Source organism: Rana temporaria, chromosome 5 (assembly GCF_905171775.1).
Source record: "Rana temporaria chromosome 5, aRanTem1.1, whole genome shotgun sequence".
Classification (NCBI taxonomy): Eukaryota; Metazoa; Chordata; class Amphibia; order Anura; family Ranidae; genus Rana; species Rana temporaria.
In genome coordinates, this window is record NC_053493.1 from 220,528,986 (window position 1) to 220,549,992 (window position 21,007).

The 21,007-nt window shown below is 41.0% G+C and overlaps 1 protein-coding gene across 2 annotated transcripts in view; it reads right to left on the bottom strand.

The window, feature by feature from the left end:
• Window positions 1–21,007, bottom strand: part of CDH12 (cadherin 12) — a 1,098,816-nt gene that overhangs the window by 67,773 nt on the left and 1,010,036 nt on the right. For both annotated transcript variants that reach the window (XM_040353560.1, XM_040353563.1), the window contains one exon: window positions 9,281–9,468. In XM_040353560.1, coding sequence (XP_040209494.1) covers window positions 9,281–9,468 — 188 coding nt within the window. The remainder of the gene's footprint in view (window positions 1–9,280; window positions 9,469–21,007) is intronic.

Below are 21,007 nucleotides of genomic sequence, written 5' to 3' on the forward strand. Positions count from 1 at the left end.
GCTGGCGCCATCTAGTGTTTAAAGAAAAAAGCACCAGACAAAGGATAATAAATCCTAATGTACATCAGCCAGGCAATATAAAATTAAAAACAAACAAATAAATAATATATAAATTAGACGTCAGCCGCCTTTACCTCTTCCAGACCTCAATTATCACATGATCATCATCATATGAACCAAGCAGTTATTAAATAATTCAATAAAAACATTTAAGATAAAATACAGATATATTTTAAAATTTATATATAAAAATAAAAAATATATATATAAAAATCCCCAATAAATTTCTCAACGATTAGATATAAAACAGTTCCGAAGTATTTTCTAAAAATATTGCTGATTCCGATCCAGGTGATTTGATTGTTTCTTTCAAAAAATTAGGACATCTATTTGAAAAGAAAATCAAAGCCTGGTGGGATATTGCCACCTTTGAGCAATATATGACAGCAAAAATCATCCCCAGACGTCTAAGGTGGGATTTACCACCGAATGACGGGCTGGTTGATGATGAATCTAACAAAGAATGGTTTAACTTCTTTAACAATAAGGGTTTTGAATTAATAAAATTCTTATTGGCCCGTAAACAGCGCAAAAAGCTCTGGTTAGAGGGCCAGATTCAAACAATTTCTGATCATATCGAAGTACACAAGGATACTCCTGAGTTCGTGCGTCTCTCCGGGGAGCTCAAAATCAAACTTATTAAGTGGGATAAAGACTCCCAGGAGAAAAAACGCAAAAAATTCTTGCGTGATGTAGGAGACTTTGATATATCTAATGTATATAAGTGGCAATCCTTAAGTTCAATTACTGGAGTAGCTGCTTTGCCATCCTCTATGGATACGGCAGAACCATTACCCACCCCTGGGGTACAAGAGGCCGCAGCCTTCTGGAGTGTCAATCCCAGACGGGATAAGACCCCTACGGCATCTGGCACTCCGATAGGTAAAGGTCTTGGCCCACATAAGGGAAGAGGAAAAATTAAAAACACTAGGGGCAAAGCAAGCTCATCAGGTGGGAGATCATCCCATACTCCTGTTATACAGGAAACCCCACCCTGGAAAAATGTGCATAGTAAAGGGAGGGGTCAAAATAGAGGTGGAGGAGGTGCCCCTTCTGGAGGTTTCCCCCCCCCCCTCTGTCTACTTACAATTACTATGCACCATTGCAAAATTATTGGGATGGACCCCCACCCACTAATCAACAGCATTTTTTAGGGCAAGGGAGGACCCCATGGAGGGGCCCTCCACCCTTCCCACCGACTTGGACCGGAGATTGGAGGGAGCCCCCTCCGTTCCCATACCCTCCTCCACCGATTCAGCCTCCTCTAGGCCCATCCAGGCCCAAAAGAAAAAATCAAGAGGAGTCAGGGGGGGGAGAAGAGTCCAAAAGAGCAAGGCCGTGATCGGCACTGGAATCTTTAACCTTAGTGGAGTTGATCTTACTGAGGATGAGATAAGAGTGTTAGATAAAGGTTTAAAATTTGCTCCCGTGCGTAATCTTAATAAGTTTGAAACGTATGTAAGTGTACAGAAGTATATAAGAAACTTAAACTTAAAGAAGTATTTCTTGTCAAATCCAGTTATAAAGAACAATATAGCTGTAACTTCTCATCACTCTACATTGAGAAACAAATCTGTTTTCAATCCCCAATACACTGATACCAAACACTTGGATGTGTTTCGGAATCTTGTCTGTAAAGATCTTGATAGCTTGAGAATCAAGAAAGTGAAAGATTCACAATGTATACAGAGGGGTATTGCCTCTCTGGAAAAACGTAACGAGATTGTTATACGCCCCGCAGATAAGGGGGGGGGGTTGGTGGTCCTTAGTAAGACTTATTATTTTGAGGAAATGGGTAGGCTACTTGGTGACCAAGACACTTACCTCTTACTGCGAGGTGATCCAATGGTGATTTTTAAAAATGACCTCCATACTCTGATTGAGAGAGGCAAGGGATCTGGGATCCTCAATAAGAAGGAAGCTGCGTATTTAGACCCTTATTATTGTCGGACACCGATCATATACTTCTTGCCCAAAATGCATAAAAATGCAGAACGGCCTCCAGGCCGCCCGATCGTGAATGGGATCGATTCAGTCAGTTCACGGTTGGGGCAGTATTTGGACATTTTTTTACAGCCGTTAGTCTGCAAATTGCCTGCGTATCTACGAGATACCAAGCAAATTATCCAAATTCTGAATTCAATCAAGTGTACATCTGAAACGATTTTGGTGACAGCTGATGTGGGGTCTTTGTACACCATTATAGGGCACGATGCAGCTCTTACATCGGTTGCATGGGCTCTGGATTCTACTGATCTAGATCCCGAGCATGTTCGTTTTCTTTTGGATAGCTTGGAATTCTGTTTACTTAAAAACTACTTTTGGTTTGATAAGCAGTTTTTTCTTCAGCGTTGCGGAGTTGCAATGGGGGCTCGTTTCGCTCCCAGTGTGGCCAATCTTTTTATGGCCCACTGGGAGCGAGATGCGATCTTCCATGATATGCCACCTCAGCTCCGCTGCTATCGTAGATACATAGACAATATAGTACTTATCTGGGAAGGTGACATGTCATCTTTGAATGCCTTTATGCTTAGGCTGAATTCCAACCAGTTGGGTATAGTCTTGACTTGGACCGTCTCTACGGAACAAGTGACCTTCCTAGATTTAGAGATGTCCAAATCTGAGTCTAGATTGGTGACAAAAAATCATTTTAAGATGGATAGGAATGGATACATCCCATTAAATAGCTGCCACCATAGGTTGTGGCTGTGTAACATACCTCGTGGCCAATTTGTAAGATTGCGAAGAAACTGCACTAGGGAATCGGATTTCCTGGTGCAGTCTCGCGAGCTGGCCACTAGGTTTGTTGCTAAGGGATACTCCAAACCTTTGATAGAGCAAGAAATAGAGAAAATCAGGATTGCAGATAGAAATCTGATGATACAAGATAATCCTCCCAAAGATGATCTAGTGAACAATAATTTCAAGATGCTATTGGATTTTAATGTCCAACACAAAGCATTTGAAAAAATTGTTGCCAAATATTGGCCGATACTAAGAGGAGATTCAATTCTTGGCCCTGCGCTTCCTGAGAGGCCTCAGTTTATCTATAAAAAAGCACCGTCTTTGAGAGATAGATTGGCCCCTGGAGTCACTGACCCTCCTGTTATTCCTCGTCCCAGGCTCTTTAACTTTTTGTCAGGGTTCTATGCCTGTGGCAGATGTGCCACATGCAAACATGCAAAACTGAACATTAAAAAACGTAAAACTTTTACTTCTAATGTAACCCACGTAGAATATCCGATAAAGCAGCTAATCACCTGTGCAACAGAGGGTGTAGTCTATATGCTCGAGTGTGATTGTGGGTTACAATATATAGGGCGCACCTCACGTGAGCTGCACGTGAGAGTGGGCGAGCATGTGAGCAACATTAAACGTGGCATCAAGACCCATAGTGTATCTAAACACTTTAGAGACCATCATCAAAGAGACCCCAAATGCCTCAAATTCTGGGGTATAGAGAAGGTCTCTAGACACTGGAGAGGGGGTCACTACATTCGACAATTAAGTCGTCGTGAATCCTATTGGATCTATGAGATGAAGGTTTCAGTGCCGTTGGGATTAAACTTTGAGTTTGATCTCAACTGTTTTATATCTAATCGTTGAGAAATTTATTGGGGATTTTTATATATATATTTTTTATTTTTATATATAAATTTTAAAATATATCTGTATTTTATCTTAAATGTTTTTATTGAATTATTTAATAACTGCTTGGTTCTCATGATGATGATCATGTGATAATTGAGGTCTGGAAGAGGTAAAGGCGGCTGTCTAATTTATATATTATTTATTTGTTTGTTTTTAATTTTATATTGCCTGGCTGATGTACATTAGGATTTATTATCCTTTGTCTGGTGCTTTTTTCTTTAAACACTAGATGGCGCCAGCCTCAGGCTAATTGTATTGTAACTTTTTGGCCCTTAAATATTTTATCTATCTTGTACTCTGCTGTGTGGACACAAGATGGCGCTGGCTAATTAGTCCCTGTGAATGTTGCTATGGCAACCACATGGTATATATTGCGCTGCGGGACGTTCACGGAGATCCCCGCCCCACGCTGATGAAGTCCCGCCCACTTTGGGACGTAACGCGTACGAGGGGGAGGAGCTACGTCGACGTCATCCGCGTTTGCCTCACAGAGACCCAAACAAGCTGTGTACATTGATCCTGACGTTCGTTCCGGTAACTGCTGTTATACCTGCACTCGGTCTATGAGTGCAGGACTATGTGAGTTTTATATCTTATGTTTTTAATTTCATTAAACGTTTTAAGCAGTTAGCACTTAGAATTGTCCTTCTTACTCCTTTTTCGGTCCATGTAATTGCTGTATGGGAGAGTGTTGCCTTGCTTATTGCCCGCTGGTGCCATCTGGTGGATTCTTTGGAATTGAACCCATGTAAAGCTGATTACCTATCTCTGGAGATTTTGCTTCTTGCCTTTTGACCTAGCCACAGGTCGAAGTATTGAGGTGAGAGGCCACCCTTTACTCTTGGTGGAGGTTAACCCTTTCCTGTGGGTCACGGATCTGTTGAAGATTACTGCACTTTTGATCACCATTGATTTTTTGGAGCACTTATATCACTTTGCACTTTATGGACTTTACCAAATTGATTTATTGATTTATTATTGTATTTACTGTGTTATTTGCGCTGCACTATTTTTTCTACATACTCTCCGTATAATTAGTCAGAGGGCGAGGGTGAAGGCCAATGCATGTCCCTAAAGGATGTGGTGGAGTTTCAGAAACCCCTGCTGAGAGATCCCACTCCTACAGGATATAACCTGTGGGTACTGGCACATTATGTAGCCTGGAAACTCTTTGTGGTGTGCAAAATGGTCTGTGCTTTAAAAGTAGAGATGAGGTTTAAATTTGACCCTACCAGAGGTTAATGGTGAATATTGGTGTATTGAAAGTTCATGCACCCAGAGACATCGGTGGAAGTTTTCCAGACCACATACTTTGTAACTATAAAGTACTCACTGTCTTACCTTTGAATCTAGGTATGGTGGCTTGGAAGTGTAAATAAAGGGACATTGAATAAACCATCTCCTCATTATAAGAGGGGAGGTCACAACAGTCATATCAACAATGTGCTTTACACGTGATAGAGAAAACATATGGAATGCAGCTTATAAAGAGCATAAGTAGAGATTAGTGTAGGGTTTGTAGTACTTTTAGGTCTGTAGTACTTACAGGTCTACTAAAGTAGATACAAACTCTTAGTAGATGTCATGTAAACAACAAAATGCTATGCATCTTGAAAAATGTAGGGATTAAGTGCGAGAAGAATTTTACCTTTTCTATCCTTTGTTACATCTTAATGCTGATCATATTCTGCAGTCCAGCTCATTGCAGTCTGTTCTTGTCCACATGCACTACAGTGATAACATGCTGCATGCATTTTTCAGGGGGGGGGGGGGGGGGTTGATTTCCTAATTGTTGCTAGCTGCAATTTTTTTTGTTTTTTTACACTTTTTTTTCTCTTTTTTTTTTTCTTTAAGCAGTTATTCAATAAAAGTGAAAGGCCCATTCTTTTAAAAGCCCCTTTACCTTTAAAAGTCAAATCATCTGGAAAGGTGATTTAAACATAAAGCTGTTGCTAAAAAAGAAAAAAATGGCCTCTGCTTCTGACACTTCAGGGAGGAGTAGTGACATCACCATACCTTACTGCATAGCTGAGCACTGAACATCTCACAAAAATGCACTCAAGCCCATTGCAGGGGTGTATTCTTTGGAGATTTTGAGCACCCAGCTTTTCCAGGAGGCAACAGAGAGACATAGAGACTTCAACAGTGTCTCATGGGAGCACCAAAAGACCGATGCAAGGTAAATATTTATTTTCTCTTTTTCTTAGCAACAGCTTTAGAGCCCATTCACACAGGTCCGACTTTGGATCTGACTTCAGGCCGGCCCCGATCGCCCCAGGTCGCCTTAAGTCGCGATGCATGAAGAAATCAATGTAAGTGAATGGCACCGTCTTAATGCACACTACTGCAGTCGCTCTGACTTGAAAAAAGGTTCCTGTACTACTTCAATCTGACTTGTAGGCAACTTGTACCCATTGATTTTAATGGAAGTCGGCTCCAAGTCGGATCCCCGTTCACAGTGAGGCAACTTTACAGGAAGTCGCCCCAGTGTGAACCTGTTCTAAGGCAAGCGCTTCCCTCCCACAGGGGAACTCTACGTCAAATTTTAAATTAAAAAACGGCACGGGTTCCCCTCCAGGAGCATACCAGGTCCTTGGGTCTGGTATGGATTTCAAGGGGAACCCCCTACGCCGAAAAAACGTTGTGGGGTCCCCCCAAAATCCATACCAAACCCTTATCGGAACACGCAGTCCGGCCAGTCAGGAAAGGGGGTGGGGAGGAGCGAGCGGCTCCCCTCCTCCTGAACCATACCAGGCCGCATGCCCTTAACATGGGGGGGTGGGTGCTTTGGGGCAGGGGCACGCCCTGTGGCCCCCCAAACCCCAAAGCACCCTGTCCCCATGTTGATGGGGATAAGGGAAGCTGCAGATGGGCATCAGGCTGCATTGGATGGGCGCAGATCAGGCTGCAGATGGGCACAGAGGCTGCATTGAGGCTGCATTGGATGGTCGCAGATCAGGCTGCAGATGGGCACAGAGGCTGCATAGAGGCTGCAGATGGGCATTAGGCTGCATTGGATGGGCACAGATCAGGCTGCAGATGGGCACAGAGGCTGCATTGAGGCTGCAGATGGGCATCAGGCTGCATTGAGGCTGCAGATGGACAGTAATCAGGCTGCATTGATTGGCACTAACCATTATTTTGCTTCAAAGTGGTTTATTTGAAAATAAACTATTTTTTCCTGAAACGTTCCTCTTAAATCGGGATGCGTGTTATATTGTTTTTAAGGTCATTTACTATAGTTTTTAAAATCTGTACTCAAGCATGTGGCTTACAGTAACAGACAAATTACTGAAGTTTGAAGTTATAACTTCCAATCAGTAATTTCACAGTAAATAGATAAATAATACATAGATAAATAATGTATGATTTAGCTTGAATATAACAGTGCCTTTTCAGCAGGTAGCAAATTCTCATTCTCCCTCTTAACTGTGTGAGAAAAAAACATGGGATTGTGGGTAAATCTTATACACATCAACACATTTTTTCCTTGTAGTTAAGAGGGCTGGCCTTTAAGGGAGCATTTGTCTTTTAGACACATGTCCCTTCTATGACACTGCTGTCAGAGGCGTGCCTCCACTGCAGCATTTTTATTGGGCAGCTGGAACCAATGGTACTTTACCATTGGTCTAAGACTCCAAGCTGTTTATTGAGCTCAGTGCCTCTGACAAGAAGTGAGAGGCACTGTGAGCTCAACCTCTCAGTCTGCTGCAAACAGAGTGTATCAGCTTGTATTTAAAGTGGCCTCTCTGTATTTAGTTTCTGACAGGCTGTGCAAGGAGCCCCATAGCTCTGGAACCAAATTTTATACCAGGGGTGGGGTAGCACTTAGACTACATACCCCCAAATGTGGGGTCTCTATGACCCCGGGTTGCTGAGCTACAACCTTCGAAGATTGCTTTTTATTTTATTTTTTAGTGTTCATGGCAGGTGAGGCCCTTTCTCACCTGCCTCCTCTGACTGCACGTCCCTGATATATTGTACTGTAACAGTTTCAAGAGCAGTCAAGGCACTCTGTGCTTGAAGTAGATGTCCAGGTGCTCACCTATAAAGAAATCCATATAAACCCAAAACTGGTTTAGAGAAACTCAAGGGTCTTGCAGAGGAGGAGGACCAAAAACAGCAGTGTTTTTATTGTCATGTTTCGACGAAGCTTAGTCCATCTTTCTCTTGAGATGATATACAGCATTGAATTGCTCAGCATATACAGTAGATCACTTACTAGCACAGCATATACATTACCTACCAGTGGTAGATAATACAAAGAGCTTGGGTAAACAAATGTCAAAAATACACTTAAAAAATCTGAAGCAAAAAAAAGTTAAAAAATGGTTAGGGGAGAATGGAAAGAAGGAGTTAATTAGGGTTAACTGGATAATTAAAATAAGAGTTCATAAGGGATTAAAAGAGATCAACGCTTTCTTGCTGATCAAAGCACCCCATGGATCTGTAGATAATTGAAACAGAGTAGATACAAGGGTAACAATGTTACTCTAAATCTCAATTTCATTATCTGAACAGCGTTTATAAACAATGTATCACATGGTAATTTTTTCTAAAGATGCTGGGCCAGATCCACAAACAAATTACGACGGCGTATCTATTGATACGCCGCATAATTTCAAAGTTCCTGCGTTGTATCTTTGTTTTGTATCTACAAAAAAAGATACGACTGCATCTGGGTTCGATCCGACAGGCGTACGTCTTAGTACGCCGTCGGATCATAGGTGCATTTTTCCGCTGGCCGCTAGGTGGCGTTTCCGTCGAATTCCGCGTCGAGTATGCAAATTAGCTCGATACGGCGATCCACAAACGTACGTCCGGCCAGCGCATTTTTTTACGTCGTTTGCGTTCGGCTTTTTCCGCCGTATAGTTACCCCTGCTATATGAGGCATATCCTATGTTAAGCATGGCCGTCGTTCCCGCCTCAAATTTTGAAAATGTTACGTCGTTTGCGTAAGTCGTTTCGCGAATAGGGCTTTGCGTAGAATGACGTCGCCGTCGTAAACATTGGCTTGTTCCGGTTTAATTTCGAGCAAAAAAAAATGTAATTTACGTCGGGTCAAGACGTATTTATATAAAACACGCCCCCATCACATCCATTTGAATTGCGCGTCCTTACGCCGCCAAATATACACTACGCCGCCGTAACTTACCGCGCGCATTCTTTAGGGATTCCAAAAAAAAGTAAGATACGGCGGCGTAGTGTATCTTAGATACACTACGCCCAACGGAAATATGCGCCAGGGTACGTGGATCTGGCCCGCTGTATTTACACAGCAACTCCCCACTGTCATTTGGGGGGAGCTCAGTGGGGCAGAAGTACAGAGCATACTACATAGGTCTGTGTGCTTTGATAACATTTTTATGGATTTGTGTAGCATGCCCAGTGCTTACAACTGGGTAATCAAGGTGTCAGAAATCCACACTAGCCAATTAAAATTAACATTTTACTAACTTGAAGAGTGGACTGAATGGTGATTGCTTTTGGTTATTGTATTTGGCAAAGCACCATTCATCACACAAAACAGCAATATAAATATAGTGTCCAATGTGTTAAATGAAATACCTTTTTTAGGATTAATATTCCCTCCTGTGTATTATTGTCTGTTTTGATGTCAAAAAGATTCCCACCATCTCCAGGAACAATACTGTATTCTATTTCAGCATTTTTTCCAAAATCAGGATCCACTGCTCTTATCCTTCCAATTGGTGATCCTACTGGAGAACTTTCTGGTACTTTTAGATGAAATATACCTGGGGAAAAAACAATGATACCTTATATAAAACACTAAACAAGAACTCCAGAAGTACTACAGAACTACAGAATATATGGTTACAATACCAATGCAACACATGGCTGTGTCATTCCCTGACTTATATATACAGCACTAGCACTAACTGCCACACTTTTTACCTCCTTAACGTACCCAGCTGGCAGATTTTTGTGTGTTTATTTCAATGGGAAAAGAGGGTCAAACTAAAAAGGTGGGTTTAGAACACTACTTAAGTCCTGTACACACGATCGGTTTGTCCGAAGAAAACAGATCGATGGACTGTTTTCATCAGACAAACCGATCGTGTGTGGGCCCCATCGGTTTGTTTTCCATCGGTCAAAAAAAACCAGAACATGTTTTAAATGTTTCCTATGGATAAAAAAACTATAGAAAAATCCGATCATCTGTATGGAACTCCATCGGTCAAAAATCCACGCATGCTCAGAATCAAGTCGACACATGCTTGGAAGCATAGAACTTCATTTTTTTCGGCTCGTCGTAGTGTTGTACGTCACCGCGTTTGGACATGATCGGATTTTTGACTGATGGTGTGTAGGCAAGACTTATGAAAGTCAGCTTCATTGGATATCCGATGAAAAAATCCATCGGATTAGATTTTATCAGATATCCGATCATGTGTACAGGGCTTTAGACCGTGGCCTGGATTCAAGAAGCAATTGCGCCTGTGTAACCATAGGTACACCTCGCAATTGCTTACTTGCCCCGGCGTAACGAATGCTCCTGATTCAGTAACCTCGTTACGCCGACTGCAGCCTAAAATATGCGCGGGATAAGGCTCTTATGCCCGCATATCTTAGGCTGCATTCTTGCGATGGCCGCTAGGTGGCGTTCCCGTTGTGCTCAGCGTATAGTATGCAAATTGCATACTAACGCCAATTCACAACGTTACGCGAGCCCTGCGTACGCAGTTTACCTCGTTTCCATACGGTCGTTTTTCGCGTAAGGATGTTACGTCTACCCGTCGTTCCCGCGTCGCGAAATTTCAAATTTACGAAGTTTGTTGGACGCCATTCACGTTCACTTTGAAGCAAATGACGTCCTTGCGACGTCATTTGCCGCAATGCACGTCGGGAAAGTTTCCCGACGGAGCATGCGCTCTACGATCGGCGCGGGAACGCGCCTAATTTAAATGATTCCCGCCCCCTACGGGATCATTTAAATTGTGCGCGCTTACGCAATTTACAGAGCTACTGCTCCGTGAATCAAGGGCAGCGCAGTAAATTTGCGGGGGCACAGGGCAAAAACGTTGCCCTGCGCCTCCGTAAAAAAAGCGCAATTGCACCTGAATCTAGCCCCGTGTGTTTAAATCCTTTTAGATTTGGAAAATGCCTTTCAATGAGTCACATGCTATTCTTAATTGATGATTTTCAAAAACCACATGCTTTTTTTTGTGGTGAAGCACCAATTTAAAATGATGATGAAATTATTAGTAATAATAACAACTAAATATATCCACTGTAAAAATGTCAGGAATTCCCAATCTGAGCATGTATATTTGCTGGAAGAAAACATTCTCAAGATGCAAGATAACACTTGAGACCACATTAACAGTTTGTAAAACTTTGAAGAACCTGGAAGCTTTTCAGTAATGTTAATACATTTGTCAACATTTAAAAACAAAACAACATTTTTTTTTCTTCAGCTGGATCATGAAAAAATGTATTCAAGCATGCAGGTTCAAATGTATCATGCCAGTCATATTATGCCCTAATGAAAATCCAATGGCAGCTGTTGAGAACATGTTATGTCCTATGGAATACATTTTGCAACAGCTCATTTATCTCATGTGTTCTAAATTGATAGCCATATGTTATACAAATGGTATTTTAAATGCTATTTCACTTCTGATGTTACAAGGAAAAAACATTGTGTTATGCTATGTTACCAAAGACAAAACTTAACAGAAATATAAAGTATTTATTATATGAGACACTGATAAAAGTATGAGGAAAAGTTGTAAATGATGAATTAATGAACAATGATGAACATCCTAAATAAATCATTATTACATTTCTAAAATAATCATTGGCTTTGGCAGTAAAGTTAAAACATATGTAAAGCCAAAACTTTATTTGTACATTTTGGATCAGGTATAGATGGAATAAATCATAAAAAAAGCAAAGCTTTCAAAACCTTTCAAATGAGAAAGTCACTTCAATATATATGATCTTAGTAAAGGCCTACACAGGGTGTCATTAAGCATCTACAGAAAAATAATTTTAAACAGGATATCAATATTCTGAAATCTTTTATGTATTCTGTAGTCATAATCCACCATTATAGGTCATTTTAAAAAAGAGGTGATTATGGAAAATTTAGGTTATATGTGTAAGAAATGGCTGGATGATCGATGGAGAGAAATCCTGTTTAAAGCATGTTGCTTAACCACTTCAATAAAGGGCATTTTCACCCCTTTCCTGCCCAGGCCAATTTTCAGCTTTTTTGGCGCTGTAACATTTTGAATGACAATTGCGGGGTCTTGCAACATTGTACCCAAATTATTTTTTATCATTTTTTTCCCCACAAATAGATTTTTTTTTGGTGGTGTTTGATAACCTCTGTCGTTTTTATTTGTTGTGCTATAAACAAAAAAAGAGATGACAATTTTGAAAAAAGCACAATATTTTTTAATTTTTGGCTATAATAAATATCCCAAATTTAAAAAAATATATATACTGTATTTATTGGCGTATAACACTCACTTTTTTTACCCTGAAAATAGAGGGTAAACTGTGCCTGCGTGTTATACACAGGGGACTGTGGAAAGTTTTTTCTTGAAACTTCCCTCTTAAAGTTAGGATGCATGTTATATGCCTGTGCGTGGTATAGACCGATAAATACGGTAATTTTTTTTCTTAGTTTAGGCCAATATGTATTTTTCTACATGTTTTTAGAAAAAAAATCACAATAAGCATATATTGATTGGTTTGCATAAAAGTTATAGCACCTACAAAATATGTTATTGATTTATGGTATTTTTATTATCATGACTGTGACATTGCGGCAGACATATCGGACGCTTTTGACACTTTTGGGACCATTGACATTTATACAGTGATCGGTGCTATAAATATGCACTGATTACTGTATAAATGTCACTAGCAGGGAAGGAGTTAACACTAGGAGGCGATCAAGAGGTAACACACAGATCCACATTCCTGCTCTGTCACAAGTGATCGTGGGTGCCCGGCATACATAGCAGCCGTTGGGCACGTGCATTGGCTCCTCTCTGACACGGCGCAGTGCTCCACCTATACCTCTGGGAACCTGAGGACGTCGTGTGATGCCCACCCAGGATGGGAGATCCCATTTGCGGACGTCATATGACTATGGGTGGCTAGTGAAGTGGTTAAAGTTTAGATTCTTCTTTAGTGCCATTAGGGGTAACTTAAGACATTTTTCTCCATACAGCTACAGATATTGCACGGGTATTTTGAGACTTTTATTATAGCCTACACGCTGTCCAAAAGGACCATCTGCCACTGACCCCAGAAACCCACAAGGCTATAATAACTGATTATTTGTCTCCGGCTAAACTACCCACCCTCTCCACAGACACTTTGAAAAAGTATGAAGCTTAGATTACGGAAGGGGTAGTATGTACAGCTGTGAAATTCATATCCTCTGGTAAATCCCCTGGCCCGGATGAATACACAGTTAAGTATTCTAAAACATTTTAAGGTGTCCTACTCCCTCACCTACCGTTCTACGCCAACTATGTCTCTGGGAATGGAAAGTTTGTGCTCGAAAGCCTCCACACACACATCATTATCATTCCTAAACTGGGTAAGGACCCCACCTGTTGTGGAAACTACAGGCCCATTTCTCTGTTAAACATTGATGCCAAAATTTATACAGAGGTATTGGTGAATCGGGTATTGCCTCTATTGCCAAACTGAGTCGCTTTAGATCAGATGGGATTCAAGTCAGATATTGCTGCTGTGAGGGTGTTTTTGATGTCCAGGGCCACTTTTTGCAGTTTCAGGAAGCTTGGGAGGTTGATCTGGATGGTGGCACGGAGTACCATCCATGTGTGAGTCAGATCTGCTGCTGAGTAAGTTGGGGGTTGAGGCCTGTGAGGCCTGTGAAGCCTCTTGTTTTCCTGAGTGCTGGGTCTGGAACAGCTCTGGAATATTTTGCTCAATACTTTGTTGAAGCACCTTTGGCACCAATTACAGCCTCAAGTCTTTTTGAATGTTATGTTACAAGCTTGGCACACCTATTTTTGGGCAGTTTCTCCCATTTTTCTTTGCAGGACCTCTTATGTTCCATCACGTTGGATGGGGAGCATTGGTGCACAGCCATTTTTAAATCCCCCCAGAGATGTTTAATCTTAAGTCTGGTTTAAGTCTGGGCTCTGGCTGGGCTACTTAAAGTGGTAGTTCACCCCCCCCCCGACACATTTTACCATCGAGACAGGCATTGTAGCGCGAGCTACAGTATGCCTGTCCCGATTTTTTTAACCCCGTACTCACCTTGTACTCGGACATCGTAGATTTCGGCTCCTGCGGGGAATGGGCGTGCCTATGGAGAGGGAGGATGATTGACGGCCGGCCCTGGCACGTCACTCTCCCCGAAGACAGCCGGAGTAGGTCTCGGCTCTTCACGGCGCCTGCGCACAGGCTATGCGCACGCGTCGTGAAGACCAAGCCTATTTCGGCTATTTCCGGAGAAGCGTGACGCGCCAGAGCCGGCCGTCAATCATCCTCCGTCTCCATAGGCACGCCCATTCCCCGGTATCTTCGATGGACGACTACAAGGTGAGTACGGGGGTAAAAAATTTGGGACAGGCATACTGTAGCTCGCGCTACAATGCTTGATTTCAAGGTAAAAGAAAAAAAAAATGTTTTTTTCGTCGATAGGGTGAACCCCCGCTTTAAGGACATTCACAGAGTTGTCCCATAGCCACTCCTTTGTTATCTTGACTGTGTGCTTAGGGTGGATATCCTATTAAAAGATGAACCTTTACCCCAGTGCACTCTGGAGCAGGTTTTCATCAAGGATGTCTCTGTACATTGCTGCATTCATATATCCCTCACTCCTGACTAGTCTCCTAGTTCCTCCCACTGAAAAACATCCCCACATCATGATGCTGCCATCACCATGCTTCACTGTAGGGATGGTATTGGCCAGGTGATGAGCATCGCCTGGTTTCCTCCAGGCATGATCCTTGCCATTCAAGCCAAGAGTTCAATCTTTGTTTCATCAGACCTGATTGGGGGAGTGCTGCAGAGCTGGTTGTACTTCTGGAAGGTTCACCTCTCTCCACAGAAAAACCCTGGAGCTCTGTCAGAGTGACCATCCGGTTTTTGGTAACCACCCTGACAAAGGCCCTTCTCCCCCAACCACTCAGTTTGGCTGGGCGGCCATTCTAGGAAGAGTCCTGGTGGTTCCAAACTTCTTCCATTTACGGATGATGGATGTCACTGTTTTCATTGGGACCTTCAATGCTGCAGAAATGTTTCTGTACCCGTCCCCAGATCCGTGCCTCAATACAATACTGTCTCAGAGGTCTAAAAACAATTCCTTGGACTTCATTGTTTGGTTTGTGCTCTGACATGCACTGTTAGCTGTGGGACCTTATATAGACCGGTGTGCTTTTCCAAATCATGTATAATCAACTGAATTTACCACAGATGGACTCCAATCAAGTTGCAGAAACATCTCAAGGATGATTGGTGGAAACAGGATGCACTTGAGCTCAATTTTGAGTGTGATGGTAAAGGCTATGAATACTTATGTACATTTTTTTTTTTATTAAATTTGCAAAGGTTTTAAACAAACTTCTATTATGTTGTCATTATGGGGTATTGTTTGTCGAATTTTGAGGAAAATAATGAATTTATTCCATTTTGGAATAATGCTGTAACATAACAAAATGTTGAAAAAGTGAAGCGTTGTAAATGCTTTTCAGATGCACTGTATCGTTTGCTCAGTCCTAAAATCTGGTTAGGTAATGAAGGATGCCTAATGTGTTTTTTCTAGTTAACAATTATAGTTAGTGATCCCTTTTGCCTCTCTGCCTTTACTAAAGTAACGAAGATTAAGCATTCTAACGCCAACAGTTCAAACAACAAGTGTTACAAACACCTAAAAGTAAGTGGGATTTGCTGAAGATTTTTATACATTTCCTTTGGATGGTTTTTTGATGTTATTGATAATGCAGAACCAAGGTAGATCCACATAAGTAGGTAGATTCAGGTAAAATGGAATAAAGTTACGGCGGCGTAGCTTAGCGTGTTTAGGCTACGCCGCCGTAAGTTAGCTAGGCAAGTAATGATTCTCAATGTACTTGCCTGCTAATATACGGCGGCGTAGCCTAAAGCGTGCGGGCGTAAGGGCGCCGAATTCAAATCTGTGTTAGGGGAGCGTGTTTAATAGTAATAAGGCTTGACCTTACGTTTTTGACGCTTTTCTTGTTACTGCGCATGCGCCGGGCGCTTACATTTCCCAGTGTGCATTGCGGCTAAGTACGCCGCACGGGCGTATTGATTTTGACGTGGACGTAAACGACGTAAATCCCGATTCACGGACGACTTACGCAAACAACGTAAAAAATTCGAATTTCCACTCGGGAACGGCGGCCATACTTGACATTACTATTCCACTAGGGCCTAGCTCTAACTTTACGCGGCCTATCTCTTACGTAAACGGCGTAAAAGTACTGCGTCGACCGGGTGTACGTTCGTGAATCGGTGTATCTCCTCATTTACATATTCTACGCCGACCGTAATGGAAGCGCCACCTAGCGGCCATCCAAAATATTGCAATCTAAGATAGGACGGTGCAAGCCGTCGTATCTTAGATATGTTTAAGCGTATCTCTGTTTGAGCATACGCTTAAACATAAGTCGGCGTAGATTCTGAGTTAGGTCGACTTATCTACTGATAAGTCGGCCTAACTCTACCTGAATCTACCTAAATATCTTTGAGAGGTATCATTATTGTAATATGCTTAGCTGTCCTTAACATATTTTACTTACAGGCATATGTCACTATTTTGGTTGCATGTCCTTGCTACCCAGCCAAAAAGAGGTAGATTTTGCAAAGTGCTTTAAATTTGATCATGTTTTATCAACTTCTCTGGTTACACGTTTATCACATTACTTAAACACACTCCAGTAAGCTCAACGGGTCTCAAAATATTTGATAGCCAACCTTTGACCTTGACAACAGTTTCTGCATGTTATAAAGTTACTGTGGAGTATCTTGGACATCTTGAACATGTTAAAAGTATTTTCTAATGCAAATTTCTGCCACTGAATTAGATAATGATTTATATCAACACTTACTGATTCACAATGTTTATTCATGATGCATATACCCATGGAGCTAGCTATTTAAATATTCAAGGCACTCAGCTAGCCAAGTGCAAGTTAACCTTGATTATGTTGCAACATCATATATCATATAACAACCTTTGGTGGATATACCTAGCATACAACTATCAATAATCATGTCTGTATCATAATTCAATTCAAATTGTAATATGTCATCACTATAGCAGTTTTAATGCAAGAAGGGTTCCTAAAATAGTAATGGTATTAATAAAATAACAAAAAGTTTTATTTGTATTAAAGCAGTAAAATAAGCTTAATAAAACGATTTAGTAAATATTATTTGCAGTCTATAAAACAAATTATTGTAATCATATTTAATTGCATGTTTGTAAAGGACAATATTACTTGCTTTACTCATTATGAAAAGGTATCTTTCAATTAAAATGTGTAATGCAACATTCAAAACCACAAGTATCCAAATTAAAACTCACTCTAAATATACAGATTAAAAAAATAAATTTTAAGTTCCTAAATTTCTCAGCTTTTCATTCCTAATTATTACTTATCATATTAATCTTAGATTTACAAAACATTTCACCCTTGTTTTTTATTTTTATGGAGCTATATAAATATGGGTAATTTTGCTTTGCCGGGTATTTTTATTACAGTTTTGTAATACATGTAAAACAGGTGGCATAAACTATATTACCAAAAATATTGGGACGCTTGCCTTTACACACACATGAACTTTAATGGCATCCAAGTCTTAGTCCATAGGGTTCAATATTGAGTTGGCCCACCCTTTGTGGCTATATCAGCTTCTGATAAGGCTGTCCACAAGGTTTAGGAGTGTGTCTATGGAAATGTGTAAGGTCAGGCACTGATGTTGGAAAAGAAGGCCTGGCTTGAAGTCTCTGCTCTAATTCATCCCAAAGGTATTCAATCAGGTTGAGGTCAGGACTCTGTGCAGACCAGTCAAGTTCCTCCACCCCAAACTTGCTCATCCATATCTTTATGGACCTTGCTTTTTGCACTGGTCTAAATCATTTGGTGGAAGTGGAATTATGCTGTAGGGTTGTATTTCAGAGGTTGGGCTTGGCCCCTCAGTTTTAGTGGGAACAGTTAAGGCATCAGCATACTATTACATTTTGAATAATTTCACGCTCCCAAACTTGTGGCAACAGTTTGGGGATGGCCCCTTCCTGTTCCAGCATGACTGCACCCCAGTGCACAAAGCAATTTAGTTGTCACATCTGGACTCACAAATAATTTCTCTGATATACTTAAATTACCTAGCTACAGATTGGAAGAACTGAATGTGGTTTCAAAATGAATGATTATTCAGGAGAATGTAGATTTAAAATGTGTTCTTATCTTGATCCCTGTAAAAAAAATTATGATGAAATAATTTTTAATTATTCCTACATTTGTAAGTTTAAAAATATGAACACTGGATTTTTACTATATACTTTAACTGTACTACATACATGATGAATGCATTTATTATGCCTTTCCTAATTCTGAATGAACTGTTCATTTTCTTACAAGTAATATTTTAACAAATACCATGATAATTTTGGTAGGAAGGTAAAATTCAGGCCGCCAAGGGAAAAGTGTGATGTCTAGGTCACTGATATGCATAAAATCAAAAGGATGAATGCAGTTTAAAGGAAAATGCCTCTGGTTACTAATCATTTTGAAGTGCACTAGTTCATCAAGAAAGTAAATTCAAAGTTATTTCATAAATTCAGAATACATCTTCCATACTAAGTAGTTGGAGAATCTCTTCTCTCGGATTTTTTTAGATCCTCTCAATCTTTGCAAATGTTTTAAATGTCTTTTTTTTTGAATATTTAAAATATATGCCATGTTTTGTGTAATACAGCATAACTAATGTGTAGTTTTTTTATTTACATGTCAGTTATTGTTATATGGGTAATCTTTTTAATCACATACATTCAATAATGTAAATATCTAAAGTGCATTGCACTGTCTTTAAAAAGACATTTAACATTTAGTTCTCATGCACACAGCCATACAGGGGTATAAGTATACAGAGCCTGCATAATCACATAGCTTGTGCATACAGCTACCCATTGAGATGAATGTGAAGATGCTGCTGTACATGGCTATGCATCAGGGGTTGCGTATAGCACCCGCATGTGCACAGATGTACACTCCGATCCAAATAGTGGCTCATAAATGCATACAGTCGTATCTTCTACTTGATCTCAATGGGTGACTGTATGAAGCAGCAGGGCCCAGGAAGGTGAGTACACAGGCACTGTACCATTTATGGTTTGTGGCCTTAAATTTGAGTAATATATATATATAAAGATACTTTCTAAAATTCCTTGAGGAGCTATACATATAACTTATGCTGCTGTTCAAAAACGCTGATAGCCAATGACAGTATGCAGGCATTTTCAAATACTTATACCAAGTATTTTTTTTTTTTTTTAATTAGGTTGTCAATGCTATCTGCTTTCTTGTTTTTGTAGCTCTCTGGAGCCTCTTTTACTTTAGCATGACATGCTTAGCTTCAGATATAAGTTGCCTGTTAATCTGAATTCTAGATATATATCCCAATGAATAGTCTAATACAAGGGGCCAGATTCAAGAAGCACTTGCGCCCGCGCAACCATAGGTTGCGCGGCGCAAGGGCTTACTTGCTCCGGTGTAACGAGTGCTCCTGATTCAGGAACCTCGTTACACCGACTGCAGCCTAGGATGTGACAGACATAAGCCTCCTTATGCCTTCACATCCCAGGCTGCATTCTTGCGTTGGCCGCTAGGGGGCGCGGCCATTGTGATCGGCGTATAGTATGCAAATTGCATACTACCACCGATTCACAAAAGTTGCGCGGGCCCTGCGCACGCAAGGTACGGAGTTTCCGTACGGCGACTTTAGCATAAGGCTGCTCCTGCTAATAGCAGGCGCAACCAATGCTAAAGTATGGCTGGGCTTACCGCTCGTGAAATTTAAATTTCACGTCGTTTACGTAAGTGAACCGTGAATGGCGCTGGACGCCATTCACGTTCACTTAGAAGCAAATGACGTCCTTGCGACGTCATTTGCCGCAATGCACGTCGGGAAAGTTTCCCGACGGAGCATGCGCTGTTCGCTCGGCGCGGGAGCGCGCCTAATTTAAATGATTCCCGCCCCCGGGGGATCATTTACATTAGGCGCCCTTACGCAGGGCAATTTAGCATATCGCCCGCGCAATTTACGGAGCAAATGCTCCGTGAATCGCGGGCATTTCAAAATATTTGCGTGGGCGCAGAGAAAAATCTTTGCTCTTTGCCCACGCAAATATTGCGTGATTCTACCTGAATCTGGGCCAAGGTGTTGAACATAGAATGCCTAGGGACATGTTGATAATTCTCTTTAGTGGTTGTAGCATGAATTTGGTAATAAGTCATACCAGGTGTATAAGGACATTTTTCCTAGGAGAGCTGTTATAATCTAACAATGATCCACATACTTGTAGTGACTACCTTCCTTATTTAAGCAAAACTCTTAGGTCAAGTGACCATGCACACCTCTGTGTTTGCCCCCGGTTGTGACATCAATAGCCAACAAGGCACATCCCATCCCTCAGCCACATCCCTAATGGGACCATTAAAAGAGGGAAACAAATGTTCCCAATGTAAATCCATAATTATTCACATCATCTAGCAATGAAGAGTCATCATCATTCTTGATGACCTGTTGCCCAGTGATGTTTCTCCGCAACCACCACAACCCGAAGCCCAGCATCACTCTTTCACTGCATTGCCACTAAATGACAGATCTCCAGCATTGCTGAAATGTAAACAACAGCCCTCTCAATAGGCAACACAATTTACCAAACATGTTGTTGTTGGTAATGTCACTTTTAGAAGGACTACACCATACTGTTTTATAATGTATTCAATGTACATTTAAGGCATCCTCCATCCTCCACCCATGTTATTTCAAGATTTTTGTATTTTCAGTGTTGGTTTTTAAGCCACATGAAGAGAGCTGCACTCCATTAAACATTTTATTTTATTTAGCTATTTATTTATTTTACATTAGTACTGACTGCCATGACAGTGCCCAGTTACCCGTTGCCTGTTTTTTTTTTTTTTAAACACAAGTTTGCAAATTATCTATGAAATAAGGCGCACTTGGTTCCCATAGTTTATTTATCCCTTACATGTATTTTTATAGCACAATAACCTTCATATTTAACAT